At 44.1% G+C, this 21399-nt stretch overlaps 2 protein-coding genes across 2 annotated transcripts; one reads left to right on the plus strand and one right to left on the minus strand.

Annotated features, from left to right (window-relative positions):
• The first annotated feature begins 1425 nt into the window (after window positions 1-1425).
• LOC143615759 (cytochrome P450 76T24-like) lies at window positions 1426-4483 on the plus strand. The gene is made up of 3 exons (XM_077088806.1): window positions 1426-2298; window position 2893; window positions 3882-4483. The coding sequence occupies exons 1-3, from the start codon at window positions 1426-1428 to the stop codon at window positions 4481-4483; spliced, it is 1476 nt and encodes a 491-aa protein (XP_076944921.1).
• An 820-nt stretch (window positions 4484-5303) lies between these two features.
• Window positions 5304-20654, minus strand: LOC143615769 (serine/threonine-protein kinase AtPK2/AtPK19-like). The gene is made up of 7 exons (XM_077088813.1): window positions 20277-20654; window positions 7564-7579; window positions 6859-6941; window positions 6655-6775; window positions 6406-6579; window positions 6215-6322; window positions 5304-5744 (listed from the first exon to the last, which is right to left on the minus strand). Exons 1-7 carry the CDS (start codon window positions 20582-20584, stop codon window positions 5457-5459), a joined length of 1098 nt encoding a protein of 365 aa, XP_076944928.1. The 5' UTR covers window positions 20585-20654; the 3' UTR covers window positions 5304-5456.
• Between the last annotated feature and the right edge of the window lie 745 nt (window positions 20655-21399).

Below are 21399 nucleotides of genomic sequence, written 5' to 3' on the forward strand. Positions count from 1 at the left end.
TTGTAAAAGTGGTAATCAAAAGTTAGATAAAACTCAAATTTTTTTAACTCAAAATCAAATGCAAATCAGCAGAAGAACAATGTCTTTTAATGCACAATCAGATCATCAACACAGTTATCTGAGTTACTTAAACACTTAATTCTATTGAACTAAACGGTTTAGCAATTCAATAAATCAAAACCCTAAAATTCAACTAACTCTCTCAAGATGAAATAAAGTTAGAAGAAAACTGAATTTGTGAAGTGTTAATTGATGATAGCCTTCACAAACTTCCTTTATATACTCAAAATAACAAACACGGATAGTCCATGGGGTATGGGTATTATAACCCACGTGTTCTTCAAAGAGGAACGGGTTAAGTGAACAATGTATAACCGGCCCTTCATATCTTCAAGCAGACTCTAGTCTATTCTTCAGTCCAAAAGCCCAATTCATCCTAAGCCTAATAGCAACAACTAGCTTCCAACATTCAGCCCAAACCCTGCTTCAAATCTACAATGTCCAACTTCAACTCCGGCTCATAAATAGACATGTAAAAAAAAAACCGGTTTGTGACCGATGAACCTGGTCGCAGCTCAAACCGGTTTAGCGCAAACTGGTTCAGTTCAAGACCCAGCCTTCTGATTCGTGACCAATTCTTAATATTGTTCCTACAAACTGGTTTAGACCTGACCTGATTGAAAAACATGCCAAAAAATTGGGTTTTTTGGTCCCAAACCAGCGGTTAGATCGAGCTAAACATTCTTACCTCCATACTGGTTTGAAACTTGAATCGGTTAGGTCTGTGCCTTGACCATCCTGGACAGGTTTGATATTTAACCGGTGTTGTACACTTTTACTCATAGACACATGCCAACAAAAAACAAACACAAGAATATTGTCACCAACCATTAAACTTTGACATTAACTTGTCATGAAGAAATATATTATTTTAACACACATCGATATATGGAGCGGAACAATCTCATTATTTTCATGCGTGTTTCCTAGGATATTTGAGCATTGCATATTTTAGATCGTTCTAAGGTTTAAATACGTTTTAGGGTTTTGAGACTCTAATTAAATGTTATTAATGAATCTGATTGACCGTATTGTGTGACAAGTCAGCCCTAACCAGGCGGGGTGTTACAATATAAATGAGGATGACACTAGCTAGCTAGTTATCCATTACAAAGTTCCATTGTTAACTTAATTATGAGTTGATGCTAACACAATTTCTGAATAAAAAAACTGCAAGTTATAATGCCATTTTCACGTATTATTGGAGGATATGATTAGTTAGGATTTGTGACAAAACTTGTGATTATTGGCCCCTTTGATGCTTAGTAAAAAGGAAATAATATTATTGGTATTGTTATTAATTTGTTATAAATAGTCACTCGTCTTTGTGGATTACATGATATAACAAACAAGGAAAAGGAAACAATGGAGGTTCTACTTCTAACTCTCTCCATCTTTGTTTTCTTCTTCCTCCTCCATGGCCTCGATCTATACCACCAAAGGCAAATGCCACCCGGCCCTAAGGGACTCCCCATCATCGGAAACCTTCTTGACATTGGACCAAAACCACACGAGTCACTAGCCAAACTCTCTAAAAAACACGGTCCACTTATGACCATCCGTTTGGGCAGCGTCACGAGTGTGGTAACATCCACACCCGATGCGGCCAGAGAAATCCTGCAACGCCAGGATGAGGTTTGCTCTGGCCGCATGATCCCAGACGCTGTCACTGCCTTGGAGAACCATGACAAGGCAGTATTATGGATCTCAGCCAACAAAGATTGGCGAACCATAAGAAAAGCCCTCAACACATACCTCACCCACCAACACAAACTCAACACCCTTGGTGGCCTTCGTCAGAACATGGTGGATGAGATGCTAGAGTTCCTTAACCAGTCCGCACTAAAAAACGAGCTTGTGAACATAGGAAATTTGGCATTTGTGGTGGCGGTAAATCAAATATCCAACACGTGCTTTTCACGAAACGTGACAAATTACGAGTCCGAAGATATTGGAGGGTTTAAGACCGCAGTGAAGACATTAATGGAGGTAGACGGGAAGTTTAATGTAGCCGACATATTTCCCATACTTAAGCCATTGGACCCGCAGAACATACGACGCCAGGCTAAGGCTGCTTATGCATGGTTAGATAATGTGGTACAAGGTTTTATAAATGAGAGGTTAAAGCATAGGGAGTTGAAGCTGCCAAGGTTTGGTGACATGTTGGATTCACTGCTGGATTATAGTGAAGATAATGTAGAAGACTTTAACCTTATTCACATCAAGACTTTACTAGTGGTACGTGTATCACTAAATCCATCTTTTTATCATCGAATGAAAAATAAAAAGATATCTTCAGGGCCATCTTTGGACATGTGCAAGGTGTGCTACATAGGGCTCATTACCCCGGAGAGACCTATAATTTTTTAAAACTACGTATGCATATAATTTGATTTTGAATCAAAGCCCATCAAAAAATGATTTTGCTCCAATAGCATTGTTTTGTTTAATATTATGACACTTATTGTTTTGTTGTCGGTAATATATATATATATATATATATAGGAGTGATTTCAAATGAGAACAATTTTGAGTTTTAAGAACTTGAAAGAACTCAATGTAACAATTTTTTTTTTAATTTTTTTTACACATGCGTAATATATGTGGGTTACATATACGTAAAAAATTACAGAATTTTTTACGCACCGAGTCGACTTTTTACATATGTGTAACGGACGTAAAAATTAGTGTAATCACTTACATCTTTATTCTCTCTCCTACTTTAATTTTTTAATCATGTTTAATCTCAACCACATAATCTAATCCATTTAATTATACGTGTGATCAAAAAAGGAGTTTATACTAGGGGCTCATTTTTTTACTTGTCTTGAGGGTCCATGCACTCTTAGGGGCGGCCCTGGATATCTTTTGAGATGACATTGGTCAGTAGAGATTTTATGTAAGTACGTAGTTTTAAAACAAATAATATGATGAGCATGAATGGGACATAAAAAAACAAATAATATGATGAGCATGAATGGGACATAAAACTGATACTGGACGAAAATGAATGGGACAGATAACAAACTAAATATATCTTTTGAAAAGGACACCACATATTTTATGCAACGCACTAGTTTTAACCAGAAAATAATTTTTTTTTAGAACACCAAACAAAAATAATGATTTTAGCAGCTTCCACTTGTAAAAAAAAACTATAGCATCAAGAATGAGATATCTATAAGGAACATGATGTATTGGTAAGGTGTCTTCTTTCTTTTCTAAAGGTGCACAGGGTGCAGCTGTGCAGGTATAGATGGTTTATATAAACATCTAGAAGTATGCTAGTTTGTCGTACGTTAAGAAAAAAAAGAGAAATCAGTATTTTCATTAACTTAATGACGGTACGAAAACTTTTGAGTAACATTATATTTTGTAAAGTTTTGGGACAACTTCATATAATAGTAACCAAGTTTCAATTCTGTTCCAATTAACTCACTCATATTTTATTTTGTATCAATTAGGTCACTAAAATTCAATTTTGTCTCAATTAAGTCATTCAACTTTCAATTTTAGCTCAAATAGGTCACTCAACTTCTAATACTATGTTTTTTACCTTCATATTTTATGTTTATAAATAACTTAAACGTCATTAAAACCAACATTTTTCTACTTTTTATCAATAAATGTATCACTTACGATGATATAGTAGTTGCCCCTCTCGTTTTACAACACAAATTGAAATTTAAGTGACCTAATTGAGACAAACTGAAAGTTGAGTGACTTGATTGGGACAAAACAAAATATGAGTGATTTAATTGGAACAAACTTGAAACTTGATTACTATTCTATAGTGTTTTCCCTTTTTTGTAAATGACAAGATTTATTCATAGCCGGTGCAGAAATGAGTTCAAACACAATTGAATGGGCGATTACCGAACTGTTTCTCAACCCTGATATGCTCGCAATAGTTCGAAAAGAAGTTTCCACTATAGTAGGAGAAGACGGTAAAATCCAAGAAGTGAAAATTTTAGACTTGCCGTATTTGCATACTGTCATCAAAGAAACAATGCGTCTTCATCTATCTGTGCCTTTATTAGCGCCTCATAAAACCGAGAAAGAAGTTAAACTCGGCGAATACATTGTACCCAAAAGCATACAAATTCTTGTGAACGTATGGGCTATGTCACGGGACCCAAAGTATTGGGAAAATCCTTTGAGCTTCATGCCTGAAAGGTTCTTGAAAACCGAGGTTGATTATAAGGGTCAGCACTTTCAGTTTTTACCATTTGGATCAGGGCGAAGGATGTGCCCTGGAATACCCTTGGCTCACAGAGTGGTGAGTTTAATGGGTGCGTCGTTCATATATCATTTTGATTGGAAACTTACTCATGCTAGAGAAGATATGGACATGAACGATATCTTTGGCCTAACTTTGCTTAGAGCAACTCCACTTGTTGCAAACCCTATTTCGATCGAATAAGTGCATAATTTCATAAAGCCATGCGTAAACTCTCTATTTTGTGGTCAATAAATGGTCTATATGTTCTAACTTCTAAAGCTTATGATGAAGCTGTATTTATTGTGATACATTTGAAGTTTTTGCCTTAAATTACTTCAAGTGACGATATAATTAATGTGTGAACTTGTGAAATGTGGTTTATGTTTTATTTATCTATCTAATTGTTTTTAAATGACGAATTTCTGACATATGGGATACTTGAACTCAAGATCTCCCAAGTTTTAACCCCACTATTGTAAAGGCTTTGTCTTGTTAATGAGCCACCAATCCCACCGGTGGTTATGCCAACTTATTTCATAATTAACATCATAAGGACCATAAATTTGAGTTTTATTTATATTATGTTAGGAATAAACGTATAAAACTATTTCAGTATTACAATTGTGGTTTTTCTTTTTTCCTTTTTTTACGAAAGGCCAAATATATTTGTTTCACTACTATAAAACTGGATTTTCACTAACGAAAAATTATCGACAAAAAATTCTGTTAGTAATTTACCAACGAAGCTCACAAAATCTTAATAAAAAAAATAAATAAAACATTTTATCGACAGATTACCGACGGAATTTAGCAACAACGTTTACTGACAAATAGCCCGTCGCTACTAAGAAAAAACTATTTTTTTATTTACACCTAATTTACCGACGAATAATCTAAAGTTTTTTCCCCCCACTAACTTACCAACGGATTACCAACAAACGGCATTCCAAAAAAAAAAATGCATATTTTATTAATAGTTTACCAGGCACTGCATTCATAGGTTACAGTAAAAACTTAACATTTTTATTCAAGAGTACACAATCATGTTCACTTTCAAATAGCATTTGAATCAGGTTTTGTAAAGCCTTATAAACCTGATATAAGGCCACAAAAACATACACAAGATAACTACCAACCAAACATCAGCTATTTTCACAAACCAAATCCCAAATCGTCATTCATTCATGCGTCGCGCAGGCCTTACATACGTGAACCCCTTGAACGGATTCTCGTTACATTTAGGGCTAGCAGCCGGGGAATCCAGCACCGCAGGCAAATTGGTCCAACACTCCTCAAAATTTGCAATGCATTGCTTACCGGCAACTTGTGGAATAAAACTCGGCTTTATTTCCCGACTCTCTAATTTTTGCCAGTTGATTGATTTAAACCAACTGTGGTTTTTTATTTCATTACTTCCACCAGCTCCACTGCCTAAACGCCTGCTTGATTCCTTTTGTAGCAACTAAACAATCACAAAAACGTTATAATTAGCAACCACTAAGTTTCAACCTGGTACAACAGTCTTCTGAAGGATTTGTGACAGAGAGTCTTGACACAACATATATTCAACAGTTAATTACTTGGGGGTTTGCCCTGCTGTTTCGAAAGCGTCACAAGTATGGCCCTCGGAATGGATGGGCGCTAATTTTTCTAGTTAATTGTGACCCGCCACAACGTCATTTTATAAAAAATGGGCCATTTAATATGCTACTTTCACTTTTATTTTTAATGTTAAGGGGCATTTTAGTCATTTCACACCCACTTAACTTAAAAAACTAACCATCCATTCCGAGACCGTACAGCGTGGCTGCGTGGGCATATAATATACTGCTTTTATTTTTGTTTTTTTTTTATGTTAAGGGGGCACTTTATATTCAATGCACCTTCAAAAACGGACATATAAAAACTATTGTACATGAAAAAGTATATTACCCCTTTCAAAAGAGAGTGCGCTGCACTTGACAAAAAAGCGGGAAGCTTAATCTTATCCTTAACTATCTTTTGCTGAATTTTCTGTCGGTTTCCACCTCTAAATGGAGGCTGCAGAGTGCAGACACAAAGAAAATCAGAACAATAACAAAGATGAAAATTACACAAATTTATTTTAATTAATGAAAACCAACCTTCCCTGTGAGCATTTCATACATTAATATTCCAACACTCCACCAATCAGCAGCTTTATCATGGCCCCGTCCTTTTACAATTTCTGGTGACATGTATTCTAATGTTCCACACATGGAATTTGATCGACTACTCTCGTCAAATTCCTTTGCTACACCGAAATCAGTCAACATAACCTGAAATGAACATATAATATATTAAAACTCAAAGCACAAAATAAGAATATTATATTAACAGGAAGATGATCTTACATGTCCCTCTGCATCAAGAAGAATATTTTCAGGTTTCAAGTCCCTGTGCATTATGCCATTATCATGGAGATGCGAAACAGCAGATACAATCTCTGCAGTGTAAAACCGAGCCAAGTCCTCCCTGCAGACGGTAAAACAATGTTTAATCCTCAAATTTTGACTGCAACGTCATGAAACATAAGTTTCTAAAAAGGTGATAAATACCTGAACAAGCCTTGCCGATAGAGTTGAAAGAAAAGGTGGCCCCCGTTTACAAAATCAAGAACAAGGAACAATCTATATTTGGTCTGCATACATATAAACCGGAAATAAAAAGCCATTAAAAATGGTCAGTTTGCAATAAACAAACCGAACGAACATAATCAGAGCATGTTCGTGTTCGTTCGTTCGTTTAACTAATTAACTTTGACCGAACAAACTAAACGAACAGGATTTTCTTGTTCATGTTCATTAAGAAAATGAACATGCTTGTGTTTGTTTATGTTCACTTGTTAACAGTGTAAACGAAGGGTTCACGATATAATTGAAAATAGATGAACAACCATAACTGAGATAAAACCAGTTAAAAGTTATGTGAAGAAGAATGTGCTGGGTCCAAAAAGTTATTAGAACTAGACTAAGTTGTAATGGGTAAAAAAAAATGAATTTATTAACAAATGTAAACGAACAAAAGCTTTTAACAAACGTAAACTAACGAGCACAAATGAACAAACGAGACATGTGTTCATGTTCCTCCGTTTAACCAAATGAACAAAACTTTTTGTTCATGTCCGTTCGTTTATTAAATAAACAAACTTCCTGCCGAACAGTTCACGAGCTGTTCATTAAACGTCCGGTTCGTTTACAGGCTTATTTGCAGTGCAAAAAGACATATAACCCCAGAAGCTTTGCAAATGTTGTGATCATTACCTGGAACGAGTATTTGAGTTGCTGAAGAGGTAGGTCCCAGCAGAGCCCAGTTGGAACCGCAAGACTCACCTTGAACAGGGACGTCTGCGCAATGACCAACTGCTCCAGCAGGACCCACCATGCTCAAAGAACCTTACGCGCAGTACGCCAGCTGTACCCGCAGGGAAAGCCTCCCAATGGTGAAGTACCCCGCCTGTTCCCGCAGTTGCGGATACAAGCCATCAGGGAAGGCTACCCGCACTAACAGCAAGGTTACACGCACAAGGCATTCGTTACTTCAGTAGTCACATGAAGGAATGAGCAAGGCGGGAACACTCCCGCCTAAATGAGCCAGTCCGTATGCTTCTGGAAGGTCTTTCGTACTATACCTACTAAGGTATGGGCGGAACAGACAATTTGACCAGAGCAGCCCATGAACTAATCACAGGGTGACAGCTCACCGACAACAATACGAGGAGGAGCACCCTCTAGTACTGTTTGTCACTATTAGCCGCTGCCTACTCACCAACCCTTACGAGGGGACGTGCACAGCCTACAGTTGGTGGAACAGTGCGTAGCCGGCAGTAAAGGAACAGTATACGGCCGACCTTATTACTGTTGGCCGTAACCTATCCACCAACCAGCATGGCCTGTGCGTACGTCCACTGTTGGTAGAACAGGAATACTATTCAGCCGGCTGTACCTGCTTGGAAACCTACCTTCGGCTATAAATACTCCAACACCTTGGAATGGTAAGGACATCATCTGATATCTCAATCTTATCTAGCAATCTCTTAATATACACTTATATTCAGAGCAATCTAGTCTGATTCTCACGCCGGAGGGTGGTCACAAGGAGGAACCCCCCCCCCCTTCTCAGTGACGAGCTTACGGTGTCTGTTTTGCAGGTCCCCTGAAGAACAACCTTCTCTGCTGGACCTCATCCGTGGGAAACATTACTTAACCCCCAGATTATCTATAATCTGCCCGTGGGTTCACTTAGTGTTTCTTCATTGGCGCCATCCGTGCATAAAAGCTAGAACTAATTTAGTTTTTTCAAAATCTCTGAAGAAATGGTTAACGTTACTCCGGTCCCAAGGCCAGTAACCGACCAAGAAACCCCGGTAACCACAACCCCAGCAACTGGGGGGAACACCGGCGGTTATACAAATCTTACGAACACTACCCCGACTACCCAAGCCGGGGCAAGTGCAGTAAATATTCCACTGGGGTTCACTGATGCCCAGTTGGAAAAACGAACGAGGGCCCCTCGCCAAACACTAGATCAAGTGAAGGCGTGGGCCGAAGCACGTCAAAGAGAGTTCCAAGCTGAATTGGATGAACGCTTGCGTTCAGTTCAACAGGCTGACGAATTCGGCAGTACTCGCCAACAGCTCAATATGAACAGCGAGTGCGAGTACTCAGACGAGGAGAGAGAAGAATCCGATACCGACGCAAACCCACGCCATAAGGCGAAAGGGAAGCGTAAGGAAACGGACTTCCAGCCAAAAAGGAATTTTGGGGAAGCTTTTAAACCAACAAATGCGGAGAGAAACCCGCGTGACTTCTCAAAAACCTTTAGGCCAACTGCTACAAATGCAGGAAAGTCAAAGTTTGCAAGGGACATTGCGGAAGCAATCGCCCCGAGAAGTGCCAAACAAATGTCTAACATTGGCACTTATGATGGTCTATCCGACCTAGACGACCACTTGAACAGATTCATTGCGGGGGCAACCGTCAGTAACTGGACGGAACCCACGTGGTGTTATATGTTCCAGATGACTCTGGTTGGAGCGGCCAGGGCATGGTTCGATCGTTTACCGGTCCACCACATATATGACTGGGCGGACTTTCAGAACAAGTTCAGCCAGCACTTCAGCCAACAGAGGAAATACACTGAGGAACAGTGGACGATCCTCAACTGCGTTAGAGAGGAGGATGAATCTTTATTAGACTTCATCACCCGCTTCAACTCCAAAAAGCTAAGTCTCGGCAACGTAAGTGAAGATCTTGTTCGCGCCGCTTTCATCCAAGGCGCCGAATACCCGGAGCTTATCCGCACATTGACGGGTAAGGATGGCATGCCATCAACATGGGATGCCATCATGACGGCGGCCAAGCGCTTTGCCGAGACGGAGAAGCAACTGGGAAGGGACATTCCCCAGAGTACACACCTCTACACGCAGAGGACAAGAGAGAACAATGTCCGGATAGCCCGGCAGAACAAAAAGAGAAAGCTAGGTATCTGGCAGTCAAGGGTAAACTTTGACACCTCATCCAGCTCTCGCCCTCTTGTTGGCGGAAGAAATCACACACACCCTTCAAGCCAAAAGCACCGGTGGACGCCACTCACCAAAAGCGTCACGGAGATATTTGCCACGGAAAAGCTACCGTGGCCAAAAGCTCCAGTGATCCGGCACCGACCTAATGCTGATCAGAACAAATCCTGTGACTTCCACGGGACAAAAGGTCATGGTACGGAAGAGTGTACATCCTTGAAGGATATTGTTGAAGCATTCGTCAAGGATGGAAGACTGGCACACCTGGTGGCATCAATCAAGAAGGGAGGACGGAACGACAACCGGTACAGAGGCAACGGACGAAAGCCCGTTGACATCAGCATCAACATGGTTCATGGTAACATCAGAGGAAGAAAAAGGCGAACGCCAGAACCATGCGCGTGGAAGGAAGCTGAGGTGCGCTTCCCGCGAGTGCCAGGAGGACCCAGCAAAGAAGGCCCTATCGTCATAAAAAGCCAGCTGGGGCACTACATCACTTCTCGCACTCTTGCTGACAACGGCGCCTCGTCAACGGTGATGTACAGGCAGTTCTTCGACAAGCTAGATGACGAAGACAAGGAGCGCCTGGAAACGATCTACGCCTCGATGGAAGGGTTTGATGGCAGCACAAACACCCCCCTGTGTATCCTATCTTTCCCCGTCACTCTTACAGATGGAAAACACTCCCGCACAGAAGATGTAGACTTTGTCGTGATGAGGAAGCCACACCACACGTACAACATTCTCTTCGGGAGAGACGGGATGGCAAGATTCAACGCCGTGGTATCCTCAGTCCACGGCATGATGGGATGGCCAACAGCTGAGGGTGTAGCGATGATCACCGGCATTCCCCAGGTATGCATCGCATCTGTCTCATCTAAACCCAAACCAAAGATGGCTAAACCAACCATCACCGAACCAGAAAGATGGGCCTTCAACGGCAAGTACCCTGACCAGGCCGTAACCATTGGCCCAACAATTGTTGATCCCACACGCACCTTACTTAAGCGCTTATTACAAAGGAACGCCGACATCTTCGCGTGGACACCAGCTGACATGACTGGTGTACCCCGGAGTAAGGCAGAGCATAAGCTCAAATGCGATCCGGCTGTCACGCCGATCGTACAAAAGCGCAGAGTAATGGGGCCAGAACAAACTAACGCGTGTAGAACCCAAGTCAAGTAACTCCTTGACGCAGGCATCTTACGCGTTAGTAGATATCAAACTTGGGTTGCAAATCCCGTTATGGTACCGAAGAATGACAAACAATGGCGCATGTGCATAGATTTCAAGGATTTGAACAAAGCATGCCCCAAAGATTGTTATCCGTTACCTGAAATTGATCTTAAGGTGGATTCATTGGCACCATTCCGCCTTAAATGCTTCCTGGACGCGTATAAGGGGTACCATCAAATCCACATGGCCGTTGATGATCAGGACAAAACCGCTTTTCGGACGCCCGATGGCACATTTTGTTATCAAATGATGCCATTCGGACTTAAGAATGCCGGGTCCACATACCAACGCCTGATGGACAAAGAGTTTCATTCCCAAATTGGGAGGAACTTGGAAGTCTACATGGATGACTTGGTCATCAAAAGCCCTGACCCAGAAGCGATGTTGAAAGACATCGAAGAAACTTTCAACACGCTCAGGAAGATAAACATGAAGCTCAACCCGAGCAAGTGCGCCTTTGGAATGGAAGAAGGGAAGTTCTTGGGGGTCATCGTCACTAAAGATGGCTTCAGAGCGAACCCTGAAAAGGTCGAAGCCATTATCAAAATGGAATCACCTACTACCATCAAACAGGCTCAGACACTGAATGGACGACTAGTGGCACTTAATCGCTTTTTGGCAAACCACGCGGATAAGTCGTTTACCTTTGTGTCAACGTTGAGAAACTGTTTGAAGAAAACGCACTTCCGCTGGACACCAGAAGCGGAAGCAGCTTTTCAGGAGATTCGGTCACGCTTGATCGAACTCCCAACACTCATAGCACCAGAAGCGGGAGAGGAGTTAATCCTATACCTTTCCGCAACTGATAGAGCAACCGGGGCAGTCCTGCTAGTAGAGCGAAAAGGCATCCAGATGCCAATCTATTATGTCAGCCGTATCCTAACAGACGTAGAAACCCGGTACTCTACCCTCGAAAAATTAGTCTTAGCACTTTTACACGCCTCACGCAGGTTAAGACGATATTTCCAGGGTCACCCAATCACCATCCTCTCCAACTTCAAACTTGCAAACGTTCTAGGCAAACCCGAGTTATCGGGACGCCTAGCCAAATGGGCAATTGAGTTGAGAGAATACGCGATAAAGTATAAGCCAAGACCAGCCATAAAAGGCCAGGTTCTGGCCGACTTTATTGCAGAAGTGCCTGCATCGCGGGAAAAAGAGTGCCAGGAAGAGGCTCAACCCTCTCCAGCACAAGACATCAATGATGTCTGGCGACTCTACACTGATGGGGCAGCCAATAACGAGGGTTCAGGCGCAGGGCTAAAGCTAACCAACCCAGCGGGCCAAGAATACACCTACGCTATTCGATTGGATTTTCCAAGTACGAATAACGAAGCCGAGTATGAGGCATTCCTGGCTGGGCTGAGAATTGCGCGTAAGATGGGAGTGAAAAACTTGGAAGCCCACGTGGATTCCATGTTAGTAGCCAATCAAATCAACGGGAAGTACACGGCCGTGAACGACACAATGGCCCTGTACCTCGCACAAGCAAAATCCCTTATGCGCGATTTCAATGACTGCAAAGTCATACACGTCAAGCGAAGTGAAAACAAATCTGCGGATGCGTTAAGCAAGCTTGCATCATTAGCCTTTACCCACCTAGGAAAGGATATCCGCATTGAACTCCTCGAGACACCTTCGGTCCCGCACAAGGAAATTTGTGTCATCCAAACCGGCACGGAAACGTGGATGACACCAATAATAAAATACCTTACGACAGGTACACTACCTGAGTCCAAAACACAAGCAAGAAAACTACGCTGTAAAGCACTGAATTATCAACTCATTGATGACATCCTTTACAGACGTAACTTTCTTGGCCCACTCTTAAGATGCGTGGACAACCAAGATGCTGACTACCTCCTAAGGGAAGTACACGAAGGCATCTGTGGAGTACACGCAGGTCCCCGCGCTGTTGTAGCCAAGCTAAACAACGCGGGATACTTTTGGCCGGGGATGCATACGGATGCACTGGCATACATCAGAAAATGCAGGTCTTGACAGCTTTACGCACCCAACACGCACCGCCCGAAGAATGAACTTGTTCCAGTCACTTCTTCATGGCCATTTCAGAAGTGGGTCATCGATGTGACAGGCCCATTTCCTACAGCAGCAGGAAATGTTCAGTTCCTAGTGGTAGCCATCGACTACTTCACCAAGTGGATAGAAGCAAAACCTTTAGCCCAAACAACCGCGAAACATATCAAAAAATTTCTTTGGGAATTTATTATTTGTCGTTTTGGACTTCCACAGAATTTGGTGAGCGATAACGGCACCAACTTTCCTGACAAGAAGCTACAACAGTGGCTGAAAGAACTTCAAATCACCCACACCTTTACCTCAGTGGCACACCCGCAAGGTAATGGTGAGGTGGAAAGAGCAAACAAGAGCATCGTCGAAGGCATCAAGAAAAGACTCTTGGAACACAGATCCGGCTGGGTGGACGAGCTTCCGCACGTCCTTTGGGCAAACAGAACGCTGAAGAAGGCCAGTACGGGAGAAACCCCGTTCAGCCTCACTTATGGCACGGAAGCCATGGTCCCGGTCGAAATTGGTTTACCCTCACCAAGGATCTTGATTCAGCCAGAAGACAATGATGCGGAAAGACGGTTGGATCTTATGCTGACCGAGGAACGCAGAGACTTAGCCGCAGTGCGTGAAGAGAACTACAAGCGACAAATGCAAAAGTACTACAACACGCGGGTAAAACTCTGCAACTTCAATGTAGGAGACTACATACTGCGTAACAACGAGGCTTCGAACCAAGAACGCCCAGGAAAGCTGGCCCCGGTCTGGGAAGGGCCATACATTATCAAAGAAGTCCTGGGAAAGGGCGCATACCGGCTCGAAAGGCTCGATGGCACTCCCATCCCAAGAACATGGAATGGAGCTCAATTACGCAAATGTTATATGTAGATCAATTCCAAAACTTGTAAAGAAAAGGCCTAGAGCCACTTCTAATGGATATGATTCTCCTTTCATAATGTGTTAACTTTACCTTTATACTTATGAACTTCCCACACTGGTGCCGGTATTCACCGCATAAATGGGGAAGAAGTAAGTCATTACGTGTGGAAGGCGGCAAAACCCGCATAAACACAACGCTAAAAATAAGGAAAACCTACACGCAGGTCAGATGTAAGTAAAGTTTAGCCATCCTTGTAAGTGACGGTCTTACCCGCACAATCACAAACAAGGAAGCAAAACTTCAACCTATCATCTACCACGTTCAAAGGTTATCCTAAAAAAGGATGAGGAAAACCTACACGCAGGTCAGATATGGGTAAAGTTTAGCCATCCTACTAAGTGCAAGTGACGGTCCTACCCGCACAATCACGAAAGAGGAAGCAAAACTTCACACCTATTATCTACCACGTTCAAAGGTTAACTTATCCTCAAAAGATGAGGAAAACCTACACGCAGGTCAGATATGGGTAAAGTTTAGCCATCCTACTAAGTGCAAGTGACGGTCCTACCCGCACAATCACGAAAGAGGAAGCAAAACTTCACACCTATTATCTACCACGTTCAAAGGTTAACTTATCCTCAAAAGATGAGGAAAACCTACACGCAGGTCAGATATGGGTAAAGTTTAGCCATCCTACTAAGTGCAAGTGACGGTCCTACCCGCACAATCACGAAAGAGGAAGCAAAACTTCACACCTATTATCTACCACGTTCAAAGGTTAACTTATCCTCAAAAGATGAGGAAAACCTACACGCAGGTCAGATGGTAAAGTTTAGCCATCCTACTACGTGCAAGTGACAGTCCTACCCGCACAATCACGGAAGAGGAAGCAAAACTTCACACCTATCTACCACGTTCAAAGGTTAACTTATTCTAAACACTTGGAAAATTGCTAATTTAAACTAAAGTATGCAAGTCATATAACGTTTATAAAGCAAGGAATCCAATGAAAGAAGCGGTCTTAGCCGCACAAAGATTTATATTTCATAAATATTCGTTACAAGAATGGCCGGGTAACTACCCGCCTACAAGAGTAAATCTATACAAACTAAATCTGTCCTAGCAGCGGGAAGGGATCTTCAGGATCAGGCTTCAGGGCCACTTCCACTTGGACCAGCGCCGTCAGTAGAGCGTGGCAGTTCAAGGAAAGCCTTAAGGATAGCTAGCCCATCATCAGCAGCAGCAACTTCATTCACCTTCTCCACCACCGGATGCGGGAAGGCAGCATACTGGTTCACTGCTTGGTCGTAAATAGCTTCAGTATCCACATTATACAAAGGGAAGTTGGAAGGCGGGACGCCTTTCTCAACGAACCCTAGACCAAGCAGGAAGCCGGCCCGTTCCCCATCCTCGTGAGAAGCGTTGAGGGTTGCGCTCATAGCATCGTCGTAAGATGTCTCTGAGAAGACCCGATGCACAACCTACAAAAGAAAATATACAAGTGTCAACACCCTTTCTATTTACAAAGAAGAGCGTAAAGACATGAAAGCTTACCTGAGACAACGCTTCTCGAAGAAGCCATTCCTTGGCAACCAGAGCTTCTTGGAGGGCAGCTTGAGCTTCGTTACGGGCGCGTTCGGCTTCACTCTTGTTAAGGTTGGCAAGCAACACTTCTTTAGCCGCAGCCTCTTCGACGCCCTTTAGCTTCCGCTCAGTATGGTCAAGCACCCCCCTCTGGTCCAAGATCACCTGGAGCTTTTTGGCGTCTTCCATCGCCAAGGCATCATGAGCCTGCTGGAGAGCCTTTAATTTGGCTTTAAGTTCTTCATTCTCCACGCGCAGAGGCTCAGCAACAGCTTCAGCCTTGGTGGCCCTCTCGGTTGCGTTCCTCGCAGTTTCCTTAGCCAGCCGAAGCTGTTCATTAACAGCTTGGGCAGCCTTGGAACGGGCCTCGAGTCGAGCCTGAACTTCAACCTCGAGGGCCTTGAAGGCCTTCTCCTTCTCCGCAGCCACTGCGGCAAGTTTTTGGTTCTCCTCCCGGACAGCCCGCGCCTGAGCTACCTCCTTGAGGCGAGCTGCTTTTAACTTGTCGTTTTCACGACAAAGCAGCTCGACGCGCGGCTGCATCCGGGCCAGGAGAACCCGAAGCTCATTGGTTAGCCTACCCTCCTGGTAGCTAGCCATGGCTTCCCCCAACGCACCACTGGGAGCAGCGTGACGAGCCCATTCCACGCACTTCACAGGGGTGCGAAGGGTTTTTCCTCGGCGAATGTTCCATCGTGGAACATACACTTCATTGGAATCCGACACTGCAAAAAACACAAAGCAGTTAGGAAAAGATGATAAAATATATATATATAAAATGGGCCAGAAGAACCCTACGCACCTGTAGGGTCAATAACAGGCCGATAGCCGCCGAACCCATCACCTGAACCCAAAGGAAATCCATCCAAGAGGTCAGGCAGATGGGAAGGTGGCAAAGATTGGCGGGAAGCCCCATGCGTACCTGATGGACCGGCCGTCGTTGCCGATGGCGGGGGCATGGTAGCAGCCGCCGTGGTCGCCGTCGCGGTCGCTGCCGCGGAATCTGCAGCAATAGTAACCGCCGGCTCGGTGAAGTATGCTGTAAAAATCGCACTCACAGCCGGCGGTGACGTCATCTCGGCTGGAACAGTCGGCTCAAAGGAGTGAGCAACTGAACCAGCGGAAGCAGGCGCAGGCGCCTGGGTCGACGCCTCAGGTAGGCTGACCAAGCCTACCGTCATTGGCGGAGAGGTACTACTCGGCGCTTCACCCTGGAATGCGCCAACATCCACGCCTGCGTAAAGAAGAAAAGTGTTAACAGATTAAGCTATGAAGATAAAAGCTAAAGGAAAGTTGTACTTACGGGTTTTCTTGAGCCTAAAGGTACGGAGAGGCGGGGACGGACCCGATGGAGCCGGCCTCTTTGCGCCGGTCACCGTCGTCTTCTTTGGCTCTCCGGAGGTGACAGTCGCAACCTCCGGAGCTGTGATCTTATCACCACCGGGATTCCCCGCCACCTCTTCGCTCTCGGTCTCCGAATCAGACCGAGGCGCTGGATCTGCAGTGGAGGCCTTCTCCTTCCCCTTCCCGCCGGCAGCCTTCTTCTTCCGCACCAACGGAGGACCATCTGCGGATTCCTCATCAGAACATACGATTAGAGGAATTCCAGCAGAGGTTTCAACATTGAGGGGTCGAGGGTCGAAGAGCGCCTTACCTGGCCGACGGGCGCTAAGGATCTCATGGCCTAGCGGATAGACCTCCACGAACCGATCCGCCGTTTGATCTAGGATGGGCAACTCGTTCTCATCTAGAGCGCGAGTACCCATCCGTGCGGGACCGTCAGCCTCCCGCGGGTTCAGGTGCGACTGCAAGTCGTTCCCCTCTGAAATAAACAAGAAAGAAGTTAGAAGAAATTCAAAATCAACAAAAGGGAAAAAGGCATACCGTAAGGAACAGAGTTCGAACCGTATTCGAGGACGATCGGAATCTTGCGCGCATCAGCCTCCTTCCACACCCGGCTCATCCCCAGCATCACCATCCCGGACTCCGCAAACCGGTAAACCGGAGATTGGACCCGAGATATCTTCTCAAACCATTCCGCCTCCTGGTAGCTGGAGGCGTGAAGGCTGGGAAGTGCTTGCCCGTTCTTGAATTTCATGGCAATGGGGATGGCGCGAGCGGATATGAAGAAGAACTCCCGCTTCCACGAGCGAAGACTGCGCTCGGTCGCGCAGATCTTTAAACCCTTGATTCGGGTTGTCAGGGTATACCACCCCTGGATGCACCTCCAAGTGTAGAAGGTCATCAGGCGGTCAACATAGGGCTCAACGCCCAAAATCCGGCACACCCACTCGAAGTGGCGAATCTTGGCGATCGCCATAGGGTGCAACTCGGTCAAATGAACACCGTGCCTCTCAAGGACACGGTAAACAAACTTTGTCAATGGGAACCTAAGATTCCCATAAACAAAGAATGCTGCATAAACCCCGATCTTGCCTCTGGGGGCATCGTACACAGTATGATGGGGTTCAGGAAACTCAGGCTCGAGAGACTCGAGCATGAACTTCCTGACGACATACCGGTACAAATCGCCAGGCAGAGCACACTGGCACTCGCCAGCAGTACTCCTGTCATCGGCTGTGGATTCAACATCACGAGACGACATCTTGTGAAGGAAAGAAGAAGAAAACGATTTCGGGAGAATGCTTGCCTGAAAAGGTGAGTATTCGCCGGAAATCGCAAAGAAGATGAAGAGAAGAGTGAAAGTGTGGATTACAAAGAACCCTCTCCCCCTTTATATACTAATCGCAATTAATGCGATGAAATTAATGCGGAAGAGAGAGAAAACGAAGGTGCAATGAAACTATGACACGTGGCAAAAAGCAAGCTGGCAACAGCTGTTGACAGGACGCATACCATTAATTTCGCGGCCACGCGCCCGAAAAATCGCGCCCACGCGCCTGAAAAAGCGTCTGGAATGACCATGTACTGTCACGTCACCATAACTTCCTGCACGTCCTGACACAGTCAGAAGAAACCGTCGCACGACGTTTCAGAGGTTTGGACTGTTCTTATCCTTTCACCAACTCTTCGAATTTCAAAATTCAAAATTCAAAAAGATTCAAAAGTAAGCGGGAAAATACCCCTTACCTTGGCAACCAAGTAACCGTAAGACGGATGCGGGTACAGTGTTAAGGCAAAACCCTTCACATACCTAGCACCCGCAGGGAATTGAAGCCAAGAATAACTTGGCAACCAAGTAACCGTCAGACGGATGCGGGTACAGTGTCAAGGCAGAACCCTTCACATACTTAGCACCCGCAGGGAATTGACGCCAGGAATACCTTGGAAGTAAAGTAACCGTAAGACGAGTGCGGGTACAGTGTCAAGGCAAAACCCTTCACGTACTTAGCACTCTGCAGGGAATTCAAACCAAGAAGGATCTTCTGGGCCATGCTTGCGGAAACAGGAATAACATCCCCGCACGACGGGAACGTCGAGAACTATATTGTTTGAAACTCCAAGATGGAATTGGTGGTTTTAGCATAATTGATCACTATGTTGAAAACTACCAAGACCCCATGGAGAATCCACACAAGTAGGACTCAACGCTCCTGACGTGCGAGGAGGTTACAAACCTACCCGCTTCACACCCAAAGATCAAGCAGAAAAGTCGGGAATTTCTGCGTGACATCAGGAAAACCGCGGGATGAATCACCACGGAAAACCGTAAAACTAAACTCTTTTCAAAACCCCTTGCTAAGTCCAAAAGTTCACCTCACTTATTAATAATTCATGAGAAGAACATTGGACTGGGGGGACTTGAAGAGGTAGGTCCCAGCAGAGCCCAGTTGGAACCGCAAGACTCACCTTGAACAGGGACGTCTGCGCAATGACCAACTGCTCCAGCAGGACCCACCATGCTCAAAGAACCTTACGCGCAGTACGCCAGCTGTACCCGCAGGGAAAGCCTCCCAATGGTGAAGTACCCCGCCTGTTCCCGCAGTTGCGGATACAAGCCATCAGGGAAGGCTACCCGCACTAACAGTAAGGCTACCGCACAAGGCATTCGTTACTTCAGTAGTCACATGAAGGAATGAGCAAGGCGGGAACACTCCCGCCTAAATGAGCCAGTCCGTATGCTTCTGGAAGGTCTTTCGTACTATACCTACTAAGGTATGGGCGGAACAGACAATTTGACCAGAGCAGCCCATGAACTAATCACAGGGTGATAGCTCACCGACAACAATACGAGGAGGAGCACCCTCTAGTACTGTTTGTCACTATTTGCCGCTGCCTACTCACCAACCCTTACGAGGGGACGTGCACAGCCTACAGTTGGTGGAACAGTGCGTAGCCGGCAGTAAAGGAACAGTATACGGGCGACCTTATTACTGTTGGCCGTAACCTATCCACCAACCAGCATGGCCTGTGCGTACGTCCACTGTTGGTAGAACAGGAATACTATTCAGCCGGCTGTACCTGCTTGGAAACCTACCTTCGGCTATAAATACTCCAACACCTTGGAATGGTAAGGACATCATCTGATATCTCAATCTTATCTAGCAATCTCTTAATATACACTTATATTCAGAGCAATCTAGTCTGATTCTCACGCCGGAAGGTGGTCACAAGGAGGAACCCCCCCTTCTCAGTGACGAGCTTACGGTGTCTGTTTTGCAGGTCCCCTGAAGAACAACCTTCTCTGCTGGACCTCATCCGTGGGAAACATTACTTAACCCCCAGATTATCTATAATCTGCCCGTGGGTTCACTTAGTGTTTCTTCAGTTGCACAATAAAAGGATGGTTTATTTTTGTCAAAATATCTCTTTCGGCTTTCATATATTCAGCATGATCTTTTTCAAAAATCCTATCTTTACGCATGACCTTCATTGCAAAAATCTCTGATGAACCATTCTTTTTCACTTGATAAACTTTTGCAAATGCACCTTGACCAACCACTTTCAAAACTTCAAAATCTTCAAGTCCCACGCTAATATTATTACAGTTTTTCAGTAAATTCCCATCATCATCATTATCAACATCAACAAGATCATATTCAGTCTCATGTAAAGTGAGTTTGCCAAGCTTCATGGACTGACTGGCAAAAGTTATGGGACCCACCAATGAATGAGACCGGCTGCAAATAACTTCCGGCTCATCATACACCATGTAATTATTAAATGCAGATGATACTTGAGGTGGGGCCACGCCAAACACGTCGGAGAAGTCAAACTCTAAGTCAACATGATCCACAGAAAGAGCATCAGGTGGGCCCATTGAAAGAAGCAGTTGGTTGCGGACAGTTTTCACTGTAGTGTTTGCGGTGGTTTGCAAACATTGAGAAGCAACCATTTTCCAAAGTTGAAGATAATTGATTTGTGATTTCTAAATTGATGATGGGCGGTTCAGGAGAGACAAAATAGTTGAGTGTAAAAGTGGGGTCCCAAGGAATCTTGAGAATAGGCAAATCAGAATCCAGAAAAGGGAAGTTGTTCTTGTTTCCCGATTCACAGGAAACAGTGGATGCAACAATGCTTCTTGAAATCATGAAGATCATGCAGTCAAACTGTAGATGAAAAAGTAAGCCGTTTAAAATATATCATACAATAAATAGGGTTCGTATAAGTTTGTTTGACATTCAAAATATCAGTTAACTAGCTATCATCCTATAGCTAAAATACTGACGAATCTCTTTTAACTTTTGTAATACTAATGTCAAATAAGAAAATATATCAATCTTAACTACTTGTATGGTTGAATTGCCTAAAACTAAAATTCACATATTTTGCTTTCTTGCTACTTAATCTAAAACCTTCCAAATCCAAACTGTTCCTCCAAACAACTAACTTTGGATTAGACCTTGAACCAACACTAAAACTGCAAAATAAATAAATGCATACTGAAGT

Source organism: Bidens hawaiensis, unplaced genomic scaffold (genome assembly GCF_021521415.1).
Source record: "Bidens hawaiensis isolate Kalapana, Puna unplaced genomic scaffold, B.hawaiensis_p1.1 tig00002306_1, whole genome shotgun sequence".
Classification (NCBI taxonomy): Eukaryota; Viridiplantae; Streptophyta; class Magnoliopsida; order Asterales; family Asteraceae; genus Bidens; species Bidens hawaiensis.

Excerpts from the sequence above, each read along its gene's own strand:
- LOC143615769 (XM_077088813.1), bottom strand. The coding sequence starts at position 20,584 with ATGAAGCTTGGCAAACTCACTTTACATGAGACTGAATATGATCTTGTT. Across the intron at positions 6,580-6,654 it reads TTCTTGATGCAGAGGGACAT|GTTATGTTGACTGATTTCGG; the intron begins GTAAGATCATCT and ends TGTTCATTTCAG. Across the intron at positions 6,323-6,405 it reads ATGAAATGCTCACAGGGAAG|CCTCCATTTAGAGGTGGAAA; the intron begins GTTGGTTTTCAT and ends TGCACTCTGCAG.
- LOC143615759 (XM_077088806.1), top strand. The coding sequence starts at position 1,426 with ATGGAGGTTCTACTTCTAACTCTCTCCATCTTTGTTTTCTTCTTCCTC.